Raw genomic sequence first — 23792 nt, forward strand, 5'->3', positions numbered from 1 at the left:
TATAAGAGGTTAACTCTTTAAAGTATGTTATTGTTGTTAGGAATGTTTATTTATTCATATTTCTTGACAAACATAGTGTGATTGAGGCGTTCCAACATTAGGATGTTATATGTATGTAGTCTTTACAGCAGCAGAGATTTCTTGTATGACTTTTATGATTTTTCGCTGCATGTATGAAGATGAAAAACCAGTAAGACTACTTTGATGACGGAATTCACTTGATGCTTAACAGTATGATAGTGTCATATGTAACCTATGCTCTCAGTTGGCCCAACCCTGAGGCTTTCTATTGTCCTTTGTTTTGCCTTGTTTGAAATGTCTGGTAATGGTAAAAGTTAACTGGCACATGTTAACCTGATAGTTCAGGCTCCACTCTTTATGTACAATTCTGCTGAGTCATTCAGCTGTGTCTTTATCAGTTGCAATTAAGTACACCTACACAGGGAGTGTGTGTTTGTGTATGAAAGTGAAGTTAAAAATTACATTAGTTTGAGCTGCATCAGGCTATAGTCACATAGAAATCTGATTAAAGTAAAAAAAGAATTCTCAAATCTTGAATCTAATCTTGTGTGAATGAAGCAATTGTGATGGTATTTCTTTTTACATTTCAAACTTTAGTTTTTCAACATTTTTTGGTCAGTTTTTCTTGGCTTTCTTCATTTGTTTTCTCAGTCATACGATGTGCAGCTTTATGCGAATACACTGCATTGTTTTGTTTCTTTTCCTTGTGGATCCCCTACATAACAGAGGTGTACCCATGGAGACCATCCTCAACAACATTGTACTGACATTAGCAGAGTGTATTGTGATGCTTAGTTGCTCTGTCCCCTTTAAACCAATGCTCTTGCTTGTATAACATACATATCAAATGTTTTGTAACATTACATCTTATTCACACATTCATCTTTCCTCTATTAATCACTTTTCTAACCTAAACCCAGAAGTCTTACCCTGAAGAGGAACTGACACATTATACTGCAGGTCAAACACAGGAAAAGCTCAACAAATATGTGATCAACATTTTTTTAAACATTTGTACAGAAATGTGTATTATTAGAAGACTATACGCTTTTATGTTCAAAGGAATCAAGTAGGTTGATCCAAATTAGCTTAATTCTATATATTTAAAAAAAAACATCTTTCATAAGCTTTAGTAATACATTATGTCAGATACGCTATGATTAGCTTAAAATAGAATGACATTATAGGGCACAGTGTTCCCTGAAGTCAGGTGCCATACTGTGTAGTCAGACAGGTCGCAGCCAGAGTACACGCCCCTCTTCAGATTTACCTTTTCACACACACAGGTTGAGCTAGTCACATAAGCAGCAGGCAACAACAGAGGTGAAGGTTGTTTATCCTGTGCAGAAATCGCTGGGTCATTCTTTTTGTTTTGAATTGTTGGGGTTTTGAGCGTGATTTCCTCTTTTACTTTGAATCGTCTGATGGAAAGGGCATCCTGCTAGGGGCCAGTTCGCGCCATGTCCTTCGTTGTCCTGCGCTCTACAGTCAGATAACACATCGTTTTCAACAGTAAAGAGGACACACGCAAGCAGGTAAGACTCATACTTTAAAAACATTTAACAGTGACTTATTTTATATTGTCAATTATTAACGCATTTTCATGACGTGATTTATGCATGTGGATTTGTGAGAAACTTTATTTGTGTCCACGTTCAGTTTACTATTAGGCTATATCAAAGTATGACACGAAATAAGATCAATTGAATTATGCACGTGTCATATGTATAGCCTTCATATTATAAGACTAGTATGTTTAACTGATACCTTCAATGTCGACACATTGGTTTTAAAACAGGGTCCAATCTGTCTTCCTCCACACATGGAGTCTCCTGGTTTTCAGGGAAATGCATTTTTTTAATTCTTTGAGCAATATAGGAACTTAGTTCATGATAACTTCAAACTTTTAAGTCCCGCCTGAAGACCCACCTCTTTTCCCTCGCTTTCGAGTCAGTTTGAGCTATGTTTTATCGATTTTTATGCTTTTATTGTCTGTCCATAGCCTTTGTCTTTTATCTATTCTTGTGTGCCTTTTTATCTATTATTGTTATGTTTGCTGTGAAGCACTTCGGTAAACCCTCTGTTTTTAATAATGTGCTATATAAATAAAGTGGATTGGATCAAATAAAAATAAATCGTTAAAGCCGAATTAAACAATTCGACGACGAATCGAGTCAAATTGTTCAACAATTCAGATAATCATTTAATCATAGAAATGACTCAAACTGAAAATGTTCATAGGAAATACATAAATTGCTATCTGAAAATAAATCAAATGTCTTTCAGCTTTTCTCAGTTTTTTATCACAGTAACCTGAATATCTTTAGATTTACGACTGATTAAACAAAACATTTAAAGACATCACCTTGGACTTTGAGAAACAGGGATGGACATGGACATTTTATAGATAATTTAAAACAGAAAATAAATGCATAGATTGATCATTCTCATATGTTTGTTTTTGTTACTAGCCTCCTCTCCTGATGGCCTTTTTCCAGCAGCTGAAGCTTCTCCTCTGGAAGAATGGGCTCGCAGCCATCAGACAGCCAGTAAGTGACTTCCAAGAGCTGGGCAATTCTATTTCTATACAAGCACATGGATTCTTAAGAAGGATTTGGGGGAATAAATCACATACAGCACCTTTAACGAAGGGATACTCCATATTTCAAGATTAATTAACTATTTATCCCTTAAAATATTCAGTTTATATATAAACAATGTAAATGACCTCTTTATTAACTGATATTGCTGTTTTATCATATCCTGTGTTACAGTTATGGTCCCTGACTCTGGTCGCCTGGCCTCTGATCATCTTCATCATCATTGCTGTGACACGCAACCAGTTCCCTCCAGTTCAAAAAGATATATGTAAGTACAACACCGCACGGGTATACAAAAGTGCTTTGATTTAGATCCATGTTAGTGACATGTAAAGATGTAATTAAATAGTGCTACAAATACATATCTTCACAAAGACAAGTCTAACTGTTATGCAATCAATAACCAATAAGATGGAATGGACTGAAAACAGAATAAAGTAACTACTGGATAAGAGACACAGCTGGTAATTCTGTACTTACAAAATATTGTTTGTCTCCATATCAGCAATTTTTTTCAACGAATTACAGGAAAGATTTGTTGGCTGCTATCTCTTAACTTCATAGAGAGCAAGATCTTAAAGTGGCAGACACAAGGGAAAGATCCAGTTGGCTGTTGAGTAATGGAAGCTTTCGTCACCAAATAATGACTTGACCGGGGCAGCAGGGTGTTTGTATATTGTTTAAAATCACTTGGCCATTCCGATTCCACAATGAAGGTAAACAAAAGGAACGTTTAACTCAATATAGCTGCACTGTTGACATGGTATTTGCACTCCTTTGTTATTTAACCCCCGATAATGCGGGTAAAGGTTATTCAGGAGGGAGCGTTACACAAGTATATTTTTCTGCTATTGTTGTGCCAGATATGATGGCAGATGAAACCCAAGTATGGGGTTACAGAGGGAGGGGCCGACACTCAAACCAGGTGGTTTGGAAAAAAACATACCACAAGATTTTAGAAACATACCTAAAGCTTTTTTAATTCCAGTAAGCCTGGTTCTTTAACAAATAAGCTGCGTCTTTCAGAAAGAACATTTAAAACTGCGTCAGCATTATTTTAAGAGAACTTCATCCTCCTATGCACCTGTCAGCATGGGATAATGGGCACATTTGTTTGTCCGGTCTTTTTTCATGGATCAGATTCTGTGGATTCAGGGATTGCTGTGTAACTTAATAACTTTTCAGTGAAACGAACAATAGGACCTACTCTACCATTTTAAGTGCTGTTTATTGTGTCGCTGCTTTTGTATAAGACCACTCCCAAAGCAAGCAATAAAACATATTGAGTGACCAATCATACTGGATGACCAGCAGTAACCTTGATTCAGGAAGTATAGGGTTGCAATTTAGTCTGGAAACACACAGTTTCTCACAGAACTATTGAGTGTTATCAAATTATTCCTTGTTATGAACTATTTTCCATGAGATGGCCCCTGTTGTATTATGAGAGGTGCTGAAATAAGCGTTAAAGACTAATGATAAACTACTGAAAACAAAATATACACACATCTTTTGTTGCTTTTTTTGACAGTTGAAAACAATGTTCAATGCTGAAATGTAACATTGGCACCCTGCTTGATTTGAGTTTCATAGTGTTTATTAGGGATGCACGATATTGGTTTTTTGAAACCGATAACTTCCTGCTTCTCAAGACCGATACCGATAATAAAAAAAAATGTACGCCACTAATTATTTTAACGCGATTAACGCATGTGTATTTTTTTTCCTCGGCCGCCCCGTAGTTTCAGAGCGCATCGAGTTTAAAATACCATCTACAAGCTGATGCTGACAGCCCCGCTCCTGTCGCCCGCTTGTGGCAGACCACACTTCCACGCTCACCGGCAGGCACCGACTGGCTGTTGGGAGGACCGGGAGGGTGTGTGTATGTGTGGTCCGAGCGAGCGAGAGAGAGACCTTACGTGCATTGTTGTTGTTAGCATCTGGTGCTAGCTAGCTGCGCTAACGGCTATAAGGAGCTGTTCAAATGAAAACAGAGGAGCGACATTTCGCCACAACTGCGCCGAGCACTTGACTTTATGCAGGAAGCCAGACAGTGGGACATTGTACGAAAAGTCAGCACACTCAGCACGGATAGTGCGCAACATTATTGCAGCGTCCAGGCAGCTCCGGTTCGAGCATATGCCTTGAGTTGCACATAGCTCCAACGCCCATACCACCGACGACATGTTTGTTTACTGTCCTGGCTTCACGAGTTAGGGAGCGCTGGATTTGTGAAAAACTCCCCTCTTCCTAAACCACTAATACCACAGTACTGGCAAAACGGGAGGAGCCGAGTGAAAAACAAGCGCCCCTCATCCCAATCCACCCACACCGCAGTATTTTTTTCTTTTTTTTTACCCAAAACATATATTGTATATTATCGGGGCTATTAATACTGGTATCGGGTTTATCGGGATGACGTCATCATTCCTAATATCGGACCGATAATTATCGGGCCGATAATTATAGTGTTTATCATAAACCACAAACCTCAACCCATTATCAGATTTGCACTACTTGAAGGGCCGTTATGTCAATGGATATGAAATGTTACCTTAACTCAAGTACCGACTCAAGTCACTGTTTTTGCTCTAGATATCATAAACATCAATTATATGTCAACGCTGTTTGCTCTGCATATTCTTTAGTTTTTGGATCAAGTACCTTTCTGAGAAATTATACTTAATACCATAGCAGTACTATACCATGCAGTCAGTCTAGTCGCATGTCTTTGTTCTACATGTAAGTAATGGCTAAGATTGTTTCCTGAAAATAAATGATGTGTTAATTCATTGGCAGTGATTCAGAAAATGGAAAATAGTTCAAGCTCAAGATCTTGTGGGGAGAAATACGTGAAATAGAAATGAACAACCAATTGGGAAAATGTAATTCTTTCTTTTTTTTAATGAAGCGCTCAAACAAAGCGCGCAGTATGTTCACAATGCACAGCTTTCCTTTGGACCTGCCTATTAACACCACATCAAACATTTTTATAAGGTTGATTACATTTATCTACCCCTTCATATAGTAAATAATACGGCATAAATTGAATGGAGTATTTAAGCTAGTAATCTACCTGTAACCTACTTCGGGTAGTTCCAATAACAGAGTTTTGTGTAAGGATGTGCAGTTTTCCCTCCTTCTGCTTCTCTTTTTGTTTCATGTTTGTTTGTATCTGTCTGTCTTCCTGGCTGGGCGTGGCTGATCTACTTTCAGTTCCCGTCAATTCACCTCCGCAGCTGCTACTCATCTTCCTGATTCATCTACTCACCCACACCTGCTTATATACCCGGCTTCCTCATCCAGTATTCACCAGTTCGTCGTCAAAGATACACTGAATTCGTCTACTCCTCTGCCTGCCACGTCCAGCCAACACCACCTCGTCAGCAAACCTCAGATTATCTTCACTACCAGCTCCAGCCTGCTCACTCTATTCAACTCTGATTCCCCGGCTCATCTCACCCGTGTTCCGCTGCAAATCTCCGAACCCCGGCTTCAGCCTGCTCTCTCCGACATCCTCCGGATCTTCAACTACGGACCTCCACTCTCCCCCCCCCCCCGTAGTAATTCCCCGATCCGGATTATTAATTCCACAGCAGTATTGTTTGAACTTTGAATTGGAAATTAAATTATTTTTGCTTCCATACTCACGTCTCCTCCCTTCCGTGTTTGTATTGAGGGTTCAGCCTGTAAGCGCTATTTGAGCGTAACAGTTTTGTTTGCCAAATGTACACATTTAAGGACATATCTTACTGATGTTTTCAAGCATTCTCGCTAAAACTTACACTTTGTCACGTCTCCTCCAGGTTATGTGGGACCCAGAAACCTTCCCAGCACAGGCTTCTTCCCTTTCCTGCAGACCCTCATGTGCAACACTGACAGCAACTGTCACAACAAATCCCTTCTGGTGGACCCAGCTGCATCAAAGTCAACTTCAAGGTATCCCCAGTAGAATAGATCATATACTGGATGAACTATTTCTGACCCATACTGCAGGAGCACCAAATGTTTATTGAAGTTGTGATTTCAGTCAGCATCACTGCATCTATACCGCCTCATCATTTCCCTCCATCTTAAACATAAACGTAATGTCTCTAGTGCAGGGGTGGCCAACCAGTCAGAGGTTAAGAGCCACATTTTTTCTATGTTATTGCAAAGAGCCACATCAAACACACAGTCACTGATACCGCTTGTTTCAGTTTTTTGTTTTCTGGAGACAAGATTTCAACCACGTCACTGATGCATTTTTGTGGCATTGGGATATATATTTTTTTAATCCTCTGGAGCAGAGAGAGGAGCTGTGGATTATTGTTATTGATTAATGCATCAGTGTTTCCTAGGGTCAAAAACACTAAACCCACAACTTAAGATGAAAGCGTTTAGTTTATTTAATAAAAGAGCACATGTTCAATGTGAAAAGTGACAGTAGTTATAGATTATTTGCAATTTGGTGGTATATATATATATATATATATATTTTATTATATATATAACACCTTGAATTCCAGGGGGGGGGCGCGGGGCTCCGTTGGCGGGGCGCGGGGCTCCGTTGGCGGGCAGCGCCCCTCTAAGACAATGGTAGGGGAAACACGGGATAGTGTTTAATCAACGATAGGTTTCCCCCCCCTCAAAGGTGATTGGTTCACTGCATCGCAGGTATTATTGTGATTGGCTCTTGGGCCACATCAAAATTAGACGCGCTGTCATCCTCTCATACTGACACCTGACACCACACATACACACGTAGGGAGAGCCGGGACGAAAGTAACACGGGACGAAAGTAACGGAGCTATTTTATCCGAGCCCGAACAACTTTGACCGGCCAAATTACGTCAGAATTATCAGCATTCAATACTTAACAGACCTACTAAATATCAGGTTTAACTGTCAGGAGTAGTGTTGTCACGATACCAACATTTTGGTTTCGATACCAAGTCAAGAATTGCGATTCCGATTATTTTTCTTAAAAAAAGGGAAACAGTCTTAAATGTAATTATTGTGCTTTATTTCACACCAGAACCATAACCATAACACAAACTTTTAAACAATGAGAACAATAAATAAAATAAATGACAAGAATTCGTATTAAATAAAATTAATACATTTCTTACAGACGGGCCTCGTGGTGTCCGTAGGCTTGCCCTCACTGTCAGAGATATAGCTAAAATACATCGCTTCTGGCGTCTTTTTTCTCAACAAGCCGAGGCGCAGCGGCAGTTGTACTCCCACTTGCAGCCATGCTTCTGGTTTTCTCACATGCTCTGGCAGCTAGCGCGTGCACGAGAGAGGGGAGGGACTTAGAGCGTGCTTGAGAGGGGAGGGACTTAGAGCGTGCTTGAGAGGGGCGGGACTGCAGGCACGGCTGCAGTGCAGGGAGTGGAAGCAGAGCGCTGAACACACACGGCTCTTATTAAAACGGCGCTTTCTCACCGGAGTACTTTCCCCCGTCATTCTTAAAGTACCGATACTAATGAAACGGAGGAATCGTAACGTTTTTAACGGCAGGGTATCGCGGTATACCTTTCAAGTATCGGTACACCATGCAACACTAGTCAGGAGTCAGTGTCTCTTCTCCAAACTCACACATATAAAATTCGATATGAACTGAAGAGCCGCATGAAACTAGGCAAAGAGCCGCATGCGGCTCGAGAGCCGCGGGTTGGCCACCCCTGCTCTAGTGGCTCCATCCCAGGTGTCATACCATTTATAAAAAAAAAAGATGTACAGAGGGCAAGAGAGACACAAAGGAGTGACTCACCTCCGCATAGCTGCATCACACGAGATGACTAGTTAGTGTGATCATAGAAATGTACCAACAATAGATAAGGAGAAGCAAAAATGCTGAAAGAAAAACCTGCTTTGATGGTATTCTAGATGAGTGATTACTTTTTAATTTAGTTTAAAACAACTCTGCCAACACATAGAGTTGCATAATCTTTAGAAAACAGGGAGCGGGTTTCTTTATGTAAGCCTGTCTATTTCAAGTTCAAGTGTTAACTAGGTAATTAGTTCCTTAGTTGTTTTTTCTGTCTTTGTTGAGCTCTCGTGTGCTGTCACTCAAATATATATTCCAGACACAGGAATGACGCTGGCTGGTAGAAACCAGTTTTTTGTAACCTTCGACATAATGCTGATTGATGGTTTAAACTTTATACCCATACCAGACTAGTTACACTCACACCCACTACAGATTTTGGTTTCAAATGGTTATCTTTTCATTGCCTCATGTGATCCTTTTGACTCTGTATGATAGGTTGAGGAAACAGAAGAGTTCTCCGCTGTCAAAACTGATTAACGGGGATGAATTATTCAACTTCCTTCTTCCCAAGAGCGTTGACAGTGATCCTACAGCACTGTTTGAGGTGTTAAACAACTTTTTTGGTATGTTATCCTCATTTCCATGTACCATGCTAAAAAACATTGTTATGCTCATTTTAACAAATCAAATTCTGGGTCAAGTTATGCATTTTTTTCATTTTGTGTTGAGGAGCCCCATTCAGACACATGTTATTGCACAGATAACAATTTAAACACATGTTATAGAAAGACTAGCCATGCTCTCGTACATCGGGAAGAAAAGACACATTTGCTGTAGAATAAACATTGTAAAGCAAACTTGAAGCTGGAGCCAAGAGAAGAATAGCTGAGCTAAGAGAGTGGAAAAAGGGAAATAGCTAGCCTTTGGTTAGCCACTTTGGATTGAACAGATTATACAAATAACATAATGTGTTCATAAGTGAATTTTTGATATGCTGGTAGGCAGATGAGATTTATTTATTATACCTATTATATATTTAGAGAATTCATTCAAGCTAGCAGTTTCCCTCTACTAGTAGTGTTTATGCCAAGCTAAGCTAACTGTTTCCAATTAGCTTTATATTTAAGAAATACATATATAAAAGAGGTTATAATCTGCAGGACAGCAAATAACCCTGTTTTTCAAAATACTGAACCGTTGATTTTTAGAACCACATTGTGGACTTATCTGACGTTGGTACTAAAACATTCAACTTTGTTTACTCTAGCCCATTCTACTGTTGGCTAATGTGTTTACTATGATATTAGGAATGACTGTAACTGCTATATTCACACAGTTTTTCAATGTGTATTCTTGTTTTAAAGGTTCATCTCACCAAGGAAGCTCTAATAATGCCTCTTTCATGAACTCCATGAATAACACACTTCCTGCTGATCAGGTAAAATTAGTATACGGGGAACAACACTGCTGAGAGTACAGAATGAAAAGCCTGTTCGTTCAGTCAAGTGCCACTTAACTGAAACCTTGTTCAGTCTCTTCTTTATAAACCAGTGTTAGTGGCAGTTAAGCCATTATTGACCATAAAAAGGCTCATAGGAATACCTAAAACCATTTATTTAAAATTCCACTTCCTTTTTGTATTTACCCTTGACAGAGATAAGGGATACACAAGAAACAAACAAACAAACTGTATTTTAAATTGATAACTTGCTCAATATGATTGTTTCAATAGTTAAGCGATACAGTAGATTGTGGAACTATAAACAATGTGTTGTGAAGGTACAATCGACATTTGTGTTATAATTTTTTATTGTATGAATTTACTAATAGTAATAATCTGAATCCAGGAGAGCTTGAACCAAATGCTGGAGTCAGTGAACCTGTTTAAGAGAGCCATCTGTTCCCTGACGCTGCCCATGATAAACACCTCGTCACCGGACAGTATCTCCTATGCTGTGGTCACTTTCTGCACTTCCAACAACACTCTTTTTGAAGTCTCGCTCAACACAATCAACCAGGTGTGTGTTCGCTTGCATTCACAATTTGTAACTTGCAAGTCTCAACTCTTTTATGTATTTGTACATACAAAAAGTAAGTATTTAGGGACACTGCTGCAGTGAAGTTTGTTTCATTGACCTCTGTTTTCAGATACTGACGCAGCTGATGATGAAAGAGCCTGATGAGATGATGACGTTGGCTGGCGTGGCGGTGTTGGTGTTCGATAAGCTGCAAAGTCAGACCCCACTGTGGGAAACTCTTCTTGCCATTCCCCAGCTCCTCAATTCTGGTTCCATCGACCAAGGGCTGGACAGCGCTGAGGTCCTACTCAGCAACTTACAGGGGTAATGTACTTTCAATGACGGATTCATTCAAAATGAATCAAGGGCAGCTGTATAAAGGTGTTTATGTATTTAGTCAGTTTAGAAAAAAAGAGGGCAATAGTTCAATAGTATACTGAATATTTCATGAAGGCCAGAGCAGCTTTCAGTTAAAGAATTACTGAACTGAGTTACAATTCAATTGAGCCCTAGTGATTCATTTTAGAAAAAAAGAATTGGTAATGGCTTTTGAAACTTGGACCATCCCTGTTTGCGAACCACAACATCTGAAACATAAGGATTTAAAGCAGCAGAAGGGTCAAATGTGTGTGTGTCTAATCAATAGCTCTTCCAAGTGTTTTCTGCAGGTCTTGAAAATGAAATGTTTTCCCTCTGCGGTCTCTTTAGTTCTCTGCGTGTCATCGAGAGCAATTTCCCTGAAGCAGGTGCCTCACTTTCCACGGTGCATCCACTGCTTGCGGGAGGCATCAACCTCATCAACTATGCTCAAAACTGGCCTGGCAGAGGTAACGTTTCAACAGCTGTACTGAATAAACCCCATTTTTTTTCAAAATACTTTAATGTATATAAGATGTAGGCTATGTTTGTAAATATGCAGGTAAAATGCTGATATGCCATAAGGGTGTAACATCTGAACATGTGATGTTATTTTATTTAGATGTGTCCATTCCCCTTGGAGAGATTGTCACATTGCAGAATGACACACTAAGTGAAATGGTGAAAACTCTCTTACAAAACATCAAAATACCTCTGGACAAGGTACGTGTTGATCCCAGTCATTAAGTTAAAGCATTTCTTTCTATATGGTATGAAAATACGAGTTGGTATCCATCCAAGAAAATGTAAAAATCTGAATTAGATGATGAGTTCTATACATATGTTTTCACTCACATGCCTATATAATAGATTATGAAGCTACTGTACAGCCCAGTAGCATAGCTTAGAATAAAGCAGAGGTTAACAGAGCCTAGGTCTGTTTAAAGTTAACAAAAACCCAAATGCCTAGATTCTTTGTTCCATTACAGAGGCAGTTTAACCTGTAAGGATAACTAAACTAACCATGTCCTTGCTGTAGTTTCATATTTAATGAACCAATATGAAAGGGTGTTTTCCCAGAACTATTATTTTCAAGCAACACTGTTTTACTACAGTTCTGACTATGTGGTAATAATTAATCCATACATGAGTCACCACTATATAAAGACTTTAAGTATCTTCCCTTCTCTAGGCTATTGGCCTGGCATTGGACAGCAGCATGGCTAGTTCGTGCTTGTGTGACAACAGTAGCAACCCGATGTGGCTAACAGCAGCGTGCCGCACCGGCACCGTGGATATGCTTCTGGGTTGGATCAGCCCTGATAAGTTGGCAAAGCAGGTACGAGAGAGATAATCACAGACATCACAAATGAGTCAGCTAGTTGTTGTTTTTTCTCTCTCTTCTCTCTGTGTTGTTCTGTCATTGCTTTTAATTTGTGTTTTCAAGTGCTCCACCTTCACTTTTAATTAGATTCACCAAACACTGAATAATTAGACTAAGGGTCGCAAGCTGTTGGCCATAGCAACAAGCAACCGTGAAACCCAGGTCACACCTGGGGAACAGAACCCTTAAAAACATCCAATTAGCACTGCCACTGTAGTGGATTTGTTTTGATGAGGTAATAACCAATCAGAAGCAGTTAGGAAACACAGTCATCCCTCTGCGTGCACGCTTCAACAGTCAGCTGGACAGCATCTACAAAGTTATGTTATTATATCAGAGCCTGGTTTATTACTAAGTAGGATTTTGTATAATATAAGAATATGTGCTGTGTATTTGTGTTAAATTAAAGAGCTGTACAGTAGTATTTTGACCATATCATCTTGCTAATATCATTAAGAGCACTGTTATATGTCATTTGATGTCAATTTGCCTAGGTGAATGGATATGTGAAAAAAATAGATACAACATGATAAACTCCTTGATGAGACAGGTACAAAATATTTACAGATCAGGTAGGATTCAACTGAAATGATTTTTAATGTTGCTAGCCTAATTCAGCATACCCTCTGGTAACAACCACTTTATTGTGCCCAGGCTCTCTTGGTGTGGAGTAAGCACGTTGCTCCCCACGACGTGTCTTATGCCAAAGGGCTGCTGCACAGTCTGATGGGAACGCTATCTCCAGGAGGACAGCGAGTCTCCAGCAACCCAAGGACCAGGCGTAGCATAGAAACACAACCACAAAACATTGAGGAGGAGCTGTAAGTATAGTACATTCTCAATCACCTATAAACATCCTATAGAGGTTTTCTGTTTCTCTTAAAGCTGCAACAACAACAGTATGTAGTGAATTGCATTGAAGCAACTAAAAGGGCTCTCTGAATGTCACACAACTAGTCAGACAAGTGTAAGCAAGTTTCTAGGAAATGTTTATTTGAAGGCTTGAGGATTTGACTTGGGTTCATCAAAGGTCATTCTTGTAATCTCTTGCTCCAGCTAACAGTTATGCTTCATTATCAAAATAAATGTATACAGTAGAGGAAACAATTTGTTATTTTCCTGTGAAATTGTTAGGGAGATGTGTTTTATAGATAACATTTTGGATGTTGAAAGCTATTTTTATACCAATTCTTTAACATTTGTTGTACAATTTGTTTCAGCAAATGTAACCTTTTTAGTTTAATATATTATACCTAGAAAATACAAGCTGTAACCAACTTGTGTTGTTTCTTTACTCTGTCTTTCTCACTCGCTGAAGTTAGCTAAACCTTTATTTTTTTGAATACAAAATCTACCATATACATTTTACTATCGTATGACTATATAAATATGAATATTTAGCTGTAGAAAAAGCTTAAATGTAAGCTATAACAGAGCCCTGCAGCTATCATCCGATCAGATATATACGTCTGCCGTCCACTGTAACATGAATAGTTTGTACTTTATTTTGAGTCTGGTGTTTCGGCAGGTTTTTGGGAGTCGGTCAAGTGGTGATGGAGATTATAAAAAGTGTGCCAGAGCTGGATATGGTTCTCCAGAGCATCCTCGGAACAGGCTTCCAGTCCATGAATTTTGCGTCACTGTCCCTTGAAAATGTAGAAGGTAAGACTTGAAACATCAGTGAAGTCTCAGTTAAACATCCTGATGTCTACATGCAAACTTAGACATCTTTTTTTGACGGTAACACATGTACAGGACTACAGTTCAGTTCAGTGAGGAAGTATGACTTATTTTTCCACTGACTGCCACATTCACTTTTGTTTCCTCCCCCTGAAGTATTTGTACTGTAAAACCAGAGGTGAATGGAACAAGTTCACTCCCTTTCTCAGGGGAATAATGAAAGAACCAAAGTAGGACTATAGGAGTAACCAAATGGGAAACAGATACAACACACACACACACACACTCACACAACACACACACACACACACACACACACACACACACACACACACACACACACACACACACACACACACACACACACACACACACACACACACACACACACACACACACACACACCACACACACACACAACACACACACACAACACACACACCAACAAGGGAACATTATAACATTTTATAAAACACAATCCCCCTGGGTTGTATTGTATTACAGAAATTGTGTGACAAATTAGTTGACATAACAGTTTCCAAACATGGATTTATTTGTTCTTGTTATAAATGTAGTTTTGTTTGATAGCATATCGCTTAATAATGATGATCTCTGTCTGACTTTCAGAAATCATAGCCAATGTCATGAAAGATGCGGATAAACTCCAGATGGCTTATCTGGCGATCCTACAGGACCAGACCGAGGCAAGCGCTTGGATTGCTCAAGTCGTGGACAGTGTGATGAAAGTGATCATGAAGGTATGCTCGTAGTATTTTAACTAACCATACAGCTTTGCCTTTTTTTTCTCTTGATTAATAAAGAACCACGGTGTTATTTTTGTAGTTTTAGGCCTCAACGCTTCATTACAGCTTAGTGGCTGGCTGCTTGACTCAAGGCAGAAAGACATAGAGGATTGCACATTGTCGAAGTTGCACAGGCAGGTTGTAATCGATATTTAAGGAAACGGTTACCTTTTAGTTTCACTTCTCAGTAAATTCCCTTACATAGTTTGGTTAAAATGGGCTTGGTTCACTGTCTATCTTGTCTATCATGCAGTTATGAGGGGGCCTCACCTCCTCATCTGAAGCGCAAATGCGGCGAACTATTATGCGCTTACGTGGCGCAATTAGTGTAAGCGTGCCACAGGTTATCTGCCGTTTAGTCCACTAGCACCCCCCCGCGCTCGCGACACAGATTGGGCATTTTAAAAGTAGCTCCCAAGCTGAAAAAGTGTGGGCACCCCTGGTCTATCTGATCCCTCATGTTATTTCCCAAGAAAACGTTGAGCAACCTAGCATTGTTCAAAAAGCTTTGTTATGCAGGTATGTGCAGGAAGCCTAGGGTGACTTACTGAACACCTGTCTGATTAATTTCTCTAGTATCATATAAGGACCTTGAATTCTGGGGATGTTTGATGTTTTTGTTTATTGTATAGAAAATCAATGACGGTAATTAATTGGTGTTTTTTGCTTCTGTTTGACTAGATTCTGTCATCTGAGTCTTTACAATGTGAGGATGTGTTTGAACCCTTCGAATGGCTCTTAAAGTCAGAGAGCATAAAGACAGAGGTGTGGAGATCAATGATCTGTCAGAACAGCTCCGCCTTACAGGAAGCGCTCCTGGTGGATTGGCTGCCATTGGTTCAGAAGGTAACTACATTAAAAGATGTACAAAAAATAAAATGTGTTTTTTACTTTATTTATTGTGTTGTTTTAAAGCAAATTACTATCATCAAGGCTTTTGGCTTTTCTGCATTGTTGAAATTAACTAAATGTACCTAATCAGTTAAAATGAAAGTCAGTCTTACGTTAACACACATTCATATTTAATGTCACGCAGGTATACCTTTAGATTAACAACTTGTTTTATGTTATCTTTCTACAGGCGCAAGACTTGTACGGTGTCCTCACAGGCCAAACACACTACAACGTGTCACTTCCCATGATTCTCTCTGAATGGCACAGGTTGTACAACAACAGTCTGCAGCTCGGTGTGCTTTTCGACAGACTGGCCACAGAGCTGGGTGGAGCGTACTGGATGAACTGGATGCCAGACAACAGCACTCCTGATGTTACGGGAATTCTTCAACAAAGGTCTTGTGAAAGTGTTGATTAAATAGCCTCAGGGTTCCATGGTGCTCTGCATATCTGTTTTTAAGTTTAAGAGATGATTGGCAATAGAATGTCAAATATTATTATCTTGTTATAAACATGTTTTTATTCGAACTCTCATAATCAATGTAACTCAAACGATTTTAGTGGTATCTTCCTGTGAAGGTTATTGATTTAAGTTGGATAAAAGCTATGCAAATAGTCCATTTCACTTTGTTAAGTGGAGAACAAAATAAATAAAAGGTGAATATGAGTATCAATTTCATAATATCAGTTATCATTTCACTGTCTAAATATTGTTGTAATTTGCTTTGCTTGTAGTGCTTTCTTTATCATGGTGAATGTTGGAGAAAATATTGAGAAGAGTCAACTGTGGCCCGATGTAAAGGACTATCTTCACATGCTCTACTGGATTTCTAACTACAGGCCTGGACTCACAACTCAACCACCAAACTGTGAGTACAATTTCTTCTTTTCTATTTTTCTTTTTCTTTATCCAACTTCTTTTCATACTTTTTTTCGCTTCTTTGTAATAATCGTCACCGACACACATTTTTGTCTGTGAATTCTTTATATTCTCCTTGTACTGTATACAGCAATTAAAAATCAATTGAAAGTTTAAATTGTGAATTAATATATTTCCAGTAAACGTTTGACCAACAAAAATAAATGGCCAATTTGGCTTTATTAGTGTTGTTATTTAAATTGGTCTTGGTCTTAATTGGTCTTAATAGAGAATGCCAATCGGCCTAGTATATATTATAGTATATATTTCTCCAAATTAAATTTAAGTGCGAAAGTAGTTTATGATAAACTAAGTAAGTATTCAATAAAAAAAATAAAAAAAATCCAACCAATTTAAGTATATATGTACTTTTTTTACCCTCCCTTTAAGGTTCAATGAGCAATTACGGGGCCCTTCAATGTGATACTGGTTTGAAATGGCCTCAGTTTGTTCAAACACTGACTCGGAATCTGATGTCACCAAACCAAGATGTTCTGGTGAAGTAAGTTATTTTGTCCTTGTTATTTTCAACATATTATGTATTTTTGTATGTGGAGATGATGCAGGTAATGCACTGCAGATGCTATAAAATAGGATTTTCTGACATGTTTTCTTGTACTCTTCTCTTTTCTTTTTAGTTTTCTAAAAGGAACAGTGAATCTGTTGCAGCATGTATACGGGGACACCTATAAAAATCTGGCAGGATCATTTTTGAAACAAGAAATCATTGGTGGAGATGCGCTCTCTGCCTACCTGACAAACCTGCTGGAAAACCTGGATGTTTTTGTCAACACGATCTCCATGCTTCCTGACCGAAACATTACAAACCCTAATGTCATGCTTCCCCTCCTCGGTAACCTGTTGCAGTCCACAGGTCTGAAACCACTGCTGCCTCTGTTCTTGAGTGACGGTCCCCTCAATGCCTCCGCAGTACTGGATGTTGCCTCGAAGCTTGGCAGACTCAACCAGCACATTTTTACATTCAATGAAACGGACCCAACGATGCCTGAACTGGAACGGTTGACAATGCAGTTTCTGTCCTTGGAGGGTAACCTCACCATGTCTCTTCCTCACATCATGGGACACACCCTGCTGACCTATTCAAACTACTTCAACCCTGATGATGTAGCCCGTCTTAGAAAAGCCATCCAGCCTTTCACCAAGCAGACCTCAGCTGGCTTTGTAGAAGCCATCCTGAGGGCCATGGAGCTACTAAAGAAGGTTTTAGATGCTCCAGACGGTGACCCAACTAACATCATTCTTGGGTACATACGCCAGCTTCAAGACTTTGTGATGTCTCTGTATAGACTGAGAAAAATACAACATCTCCCGTCATCTAGTGGGAATCTAAGCACAGCACAAGTCACTGACCTCCACATGCTCTCGAAGGACTTCCTCAGCCTTCTTACCCCAGAAGGCCTTATGAACCTGACTCACGCTGGAGAAGATGCTGCCCAGGACATTGTTGCACAGAAATTCATAGCATTCCTCCCAAAAGAGGTCCAACAGGAAGCTGCTCGCTTTCTCAAGGATTTCAAAGCTCTGCAGTACCACATAATCCAATGTGCAGCAGGACAGAACTGCTTGACTGGAGTCTCAGAAATCTTCATGTTCCTGGATCAGATATTGGACCTGATGCTTTCAGCCGACGGTAATGTCAAACTTACATTATCTTCAACCAACTCTGTTCTGAAGAGACAGGAGGATGAGGAAATTGCAACCCTGTTCTTCTCACTCCTCCTGTCCTCTGATGATGCTGCCTATGTGGAAACATTCAAACAGTTTCTTCATTTCATCCGATTGATCATAGCTACACCAAATATCAGTGTGTCTGACGTTCAGAATGCATTGCAACAGTCAAACCTTACCCTTGCGGAGCTGAACAACATCGCTGCCCTAGCTGGAGCTGCCAACATAAACGACCTGATGGTGGATATAATGGAGCTTATCAAGGTCCGACAGTGCTTCGAACCACAGGATAAACCCATGGTGACAGCCCAGTGTGTTATGGGCCTGATAAAATGGTTTTGTCAGCAGTTTCCTATCCAAACGTTCCCAGTCCTCCGTAATGAGACAGCCATCCTCTCACTAATTCATTAATCGTCAATAACAGTATCAGGGATGTCCTCCAAGGTGACTTCAGCTCCAATCCTCAAATGGCTATTGCACACACCTTGAACAGATCCTGGCAATATCAAGATGAACCTCCAGCAAGAACCAGCTGTCAACTCGGAGATCATTGAAGGAATCGTGGTGGTAGAGGGTCTGATACAACTGATCGCCATCTCAGAACCATTTGACAATTTGAACTCCACTTTGATGATGGACCCTTTGTATGCTCAGAAGGTGTATCTCCAGATCGTGGAATGGTACTTGAAAAAACTGGAAAACATCACAAGCACAAGCTCGGTCTCAGGGCTTGTCGATCCTTTTTTCTCCCTCACACACATGCAAGTGACATTACAGCTGGCTCAGGCGGATTACTCTTTGTTCGTCAGTAAGCAGGTCGAGTTCTTGATGAACAACCTTCAGAACCCAATAGATGCTGCAGGGGTTGGTCAAATTGGCCAGACAGCAGTTGAGCTTCTCCGACATCTTTTTGAATTGATAATGGTCAACCTAGAGACTCAGAATAACATCGAGCCATTTTTTAACACAACCATTCTGCATGTCACCAAGCTCCAAGTTCGACAATACCTCGACCTCATACAAAGGTGGATGAAACAACCCAATGTCCCGTTGGTCATTGAAAGTATGCTCCAATGGGCAAGCCCATCAATAAATATCTCCACCCCTATGACAAACCTCCATCAACTGCTGGAGACAATAGTTAATTTTGTCAGTGCTGATCAAAGGGCCTACCTCGCCATCATAAGGAATATCACACAGTCCCTTAGTAAAGCACTAATGGTGGCAGAGAAACCTGGTGGCCTACAGAGTGAACAGTTTTCAGCCGCCATCTTGGAAGCGGTCCGAAGTGCTTTGAATATCCTGAGTGCAGCCACAGGCCCCCTGCCGCCGTCTGTACAGCAGAACATCCTGGAAATTGTGCAGGACTCACTGAAGCTGATTGTCCAACCAGAGATGAGTATTGCCTCATCACGTAACATCTCCCTCCTCATCCTCAAGAAAGCTGAGAGCCTCATCAAAACGATAATACCACAACCGTTCGCTGAATATGTGCTTGCTGGAGTCGAATTAGTAACCACATATTTTGAGAGCATCTCCGCAGCCACTGGACCAAACAGCTTGAATCAGTTGTGAGTGATGCTTATTTTTTCCAAATACTTAAATAGACTAATGAATACATTTAAATAATGGTATGTAATGGAGTTGAAAAAGGCTTGACAATAAACACCCATCAGCAAACATTGTTCTTTCAGGGAAACCAACATGTTCTATTCCCAATATTATCTGAACTAAATTATTGATATATGTTACCATCACTCATTAAACACCCCGTTCTGCAGTCCCAGTTTGTTAACTTCTCATCATGCCAGTATAATTGAGAGTTATACCTTGCTGTAATTAATGAGCAATGTAATGCCTAAAGCAGCGACATCAATATATTTATTTTGTGGCGGATCAAATGACAACATGATGTGAAACATGTTGTCAGTAGTTAGTAACTGGCATATATTTATCACCTTACTGCAGTTTCCCTATAGAGCATTTAAGCCTGTTTTAGCATCCTTGAGCTCATGGATGTGAATTTAACAGAGATTGCTGACAGACAAAGTTAACAACTAGCTTTTAAACATAGTGTAACATTTAGCAAATTAGCTACACCTACCATTCAAGATGCATGATTGAAAACAAACAAACATTGAGTGCATGCAGTCCTGAAATCCTTTGATAACGCTTCATGAGACATGGTGTCCTTTTGGTGAAAAATGTTCAGTTTTGAAATATTGTTACCCTTTGTTTCTTCAGGATTCTGGATGAGATGGAAGCAGTACAGAGCCTCCTGCCACGAAACAGCACCGCCCAGCCCTACATATCTGTCCTCATCAACATCACTCACTTCATCTTGGAGTCTGGACAAGGCAAGTCAGCTTCCCTGTGTCACTGTAGGAGGACAGAATGTTGAATCCTGATGAACTCTCATGGAGTGGAGGTCACATTGTGGACTTCATTATTCAAGCTTTGATGCCAGACAGCCTAGGAGCTGTGGATTAAAGTAGCACAATGTTGTTTATGTCTGTTCTAAGAATATGACACTTCACTCCAAGTCTCACTTTTAAGGTATGTTTATTTGTCATTCAAATGTAGGACCTTATTGTAAAACAATGTCTTGTGATTTCAGGCAACATGAGTCTCTGGGGATTTTTTGAGAGTGCATCATTAGAAAACATGCCCATCATGTTTGGCCAGGTAATACTTAAAACACTGTCACATCATTGTATGAGCAGTTCATTTTGTCTATTTGTTATTTCTTCTTTTATTCAAATGTTTTGGGAATTTCTTACAGAGTGAACAGTTTTCAGCCGCCATCTTGTTTGCGGTCCGAAGTGCTTTTAATATCCTGAGTGCAGCCACCGGCCCCCTGCCGCCGTCTGTACAGCAGAACATCCTGGAAATTGTGCAGGACTCACTGAAGCTGATTGTCCAACCAGAGATGAGTATTGCCTCATCACGTAACATCTCCCTCCTCATCCTCAAGAAAGCTGAGAGCCTCATCAAAACGATAATACCACAACCGTTCGCTGAATATGTGCTTGCTGGAGTCGAGTTAGTAACCACATATTTTGAGAGCATCTCCGCAGCCACTGGACCAAACAGCTTGAATCAGTTGTGAGTAATGCTTATTTTTTCCAAATACTTAAATAGACTAATGACCACATTTAAATAATGGTATGTAATGGAGTTGAAAAAGGCTTGACAATAAACACCCATCAGCAAACATTGTTCTTTCAGGGAAACCAACATGTTCTATTCCCAATATTATCTGAACTAAATTATTGATATATGTTACCATCACTCATTAAACACCCCGTTCTGCAGTCCCAGTTTGTTAACTTCTCATCATGCCAGTATAATTGAGAGTTATACCTTGCTGTAATTAATGAGTAATGTAATGCCTAAAGCAGCGACATCAATATATTTATTTTGTGGCGGATCAAATGACAACATGATGTGAAACATGTTGTCAGTAGTTAGTAACTGGCATATATTTATCACCTTACTGCAGTTTCTCTATAGAGTATTTAAGCCTGTTTTAGCATCCTTGAGCTCATGGATGTGAATTTAACAGAGATTGCTGACAGACAAAGTTAACAACTAGCTTTTAAACATAGTGTAACATTTAGCAAATTAGCTACACCTACCATTCAAGATGCATGATTGAAAACAAACAAACATTGAGTGCATGCAGTCCTGAAATCCTTTGATAACGCTTCATGAGACATGGTAACCTTTTGGTGAAAAATGTTCAGTTTTGAAATATTGTTAACCTTTGTTTCTTTAGGATTCTGGATGAGATGGAAGCAGTACAGAGCCTCCTGCCACCAAACAGCACCGCCCAGCCCTACATCTCTGTCCTCATTAACATCACTCACTTCATCTTGGAGTCTGGACAAGGCAAGTCAGCTTCCCTGTGTCACTGTAGGAGGACAGAATGTTGAATCCTGATGAACTCTCATGGAGTGGAGGTCACATTGTGGACGTCATTATTCAAGCTTTGATGCCAGACAGCCTAGGAGCTGTGGATTAAAGTAGCACAATGTTGTTTATGTCTGTTCTAAGAATATGACGCTTCACTCCAAGTCTTACATTTAAGGTATGTTTATTTGTCATTCAAATGTAGGACCTTATTGTAAAACAATGTCTTGTGATTTCAGGCAACATGAGTCTCTGGGGATTTTTTGAGAGTGCATCATTAGAAAACATGCCCATCATGTTTGGCCAGGTAATACTTAAAACACTGTCACATCATTGTATGAGCAGTTCATTTTGTCTATTTGTTATTTCTTCTTTTATTCAAATGTTTTGGGAATTTCCTACAGAGTGAACAGTTTTCAGCCGCCATCTTGTTTGCGGTCCGAAGTGCTTTGAATATCCTGAGCGCAGCCACCGGCCCCCTGCCGCCGTCTGTACAGCAGAACATCCTGGAAATTGTGCAGGACTCACTGAAGCTGATTGTCCAACCAGAGATGAGTATTGCCTCATCACGTAACATCTCCCTCCTCATCCTCAAGAAAGCTGAGAGCCTCATCAAAACGATAATACCACAACCGTTCGCTGAATATGTGCTTGCTGGAGTCGAGTTAGTAACCACATATTTTGAGAGCATCTCCGCAGCCACTGGACCAAACAGCTTGAATCAGTTGTGAGTGATGCTTATTTTTTCCAAATACTTAAATAGATTAATGAACACATTTAAATAATGGTATGTAATGGAGTTGAAAAAGACTTGACAGTTTGCACCCATCAACAAACATTGTTCTTTCAGGGAAACCAACATGTTCTATTCACAATATTATCTGAACTAAATTATTGATATATGTTACCATCACTCATTAAACACCCCATTCTGCAGTCCCAGTTTGTTAACTTCTCATCGTGCCAGTATAATTGAGAGTTATACCTTGCTGTAATTAATGAGCAATGTAATGCCTAAAGCAGCGACATCAATACATTTATTTTGTGGCGGATCAAATGACAACATGATGTGAAACATGTTGTCAGTAGTTAGTACTGGCATATATTTATCACCTTACTGCAGTTTCCCTATAGAGCATTTAAGCCTGTTTTAGCATCCTTGAGCTCATGGATGTGAATTTAACACATATAACTTTAAAGTTTAAGTTAATGTTAAGCAGCTGCTGTAGCAAACCCACTCCACAATACTCTTTGTCCAGTATAAAATGACTGACAGAAAAAGGTAACCACTACTGTTAAACATAGTGTAATATTCATCAGCTAAAAACTACATATTTCAACAAGGGGTTTTTGGAGACCAAAAACAGAGCTAAAAGGAGTGTGAATATTCGACTTTCATTCATCCGCTGAACAGGTATACTAATTTGGCTAAATATTAGTCTGTCAAATGTGCCAGTGAGCCTGTATTTGCTAACAAGCTTCCAACATCAGAGTAGTAATATGTCAATGTTGTGGTTTTATTTTTCCAAGGTCGCCAAACAGTCTGATTATTGTTGGTTGAATTATCTTTCAATTTGTTTTGGAAAAATACTTTGTTTAACAGGACATTTAGACAGCATTTCTTTATCTTTATTATAAGAGGTACAGTTTTAGTGCTTGGTACTCAATGTGCTTTTAGTTGAACTGTCTTACCAACTAGACCTGATTAATCAAAATGAATTGGATTCATCTTGCTTGTCAGAAAAAATTCCCTTAGT

The 23792-nt window shown here is 39.6% G+C and overlaps 1 protein-coding gene across 1 annotated transcript; it reads left to right on the forward strand.

The window, feature by feature from the left end:
• Positions 1-1306: 1306 nt before the first annotated feature.
• On the forward strand, positions 1307-18826 carry LOC117538405. Its single transcript, XM_034204071.1, has 19 exons — positions 1307-1556; positions 2493-2570; positions 2796-2889; positions 6428-6560; positions 8875-9002; positions 9744-9817; positions 10227-10397; positions 10528-10721; positions 11106-11224; positions 11377-11477; positions 11947-12093; positions 12793-12959; positions 13667-13800; positions 14446-14576; positions 15303-15467; positions 15703-15911; positions 16251-16384; positions 16825-16936; positions 17073-18826. The coding sequence occupies exons 2-19, from the start codon at positions 2505-2507 to the stop codon at positions 18532-18534; spliced, it is 3741 nt and encodes a 1246-aa protein (XP_034059962.1). The 5' UTR covers positions 1307-1556; positions 2493-2504; the 3' UTR covers positions 18535-18826.
• Positions 18827-23792: the final 4966 nt, after the last annotated feature.

Source organism: Gymnodraco acuticeps, unplaced genomic scaffold, assembly GCF_902827175.1.
Source record: "Gymnodraco acuticeps unplaced genomic scaffold, fGymAcu1.1, whole genome shotgun sequence".
Classification (NCBI taxonomy): domain Eukaryota; kingdom Metazoa; phylum Chordata; class Actinopteri; order Perciformes; family Bathydraconidae; genus Gymnodraco; species Gymnodraco acuticeps.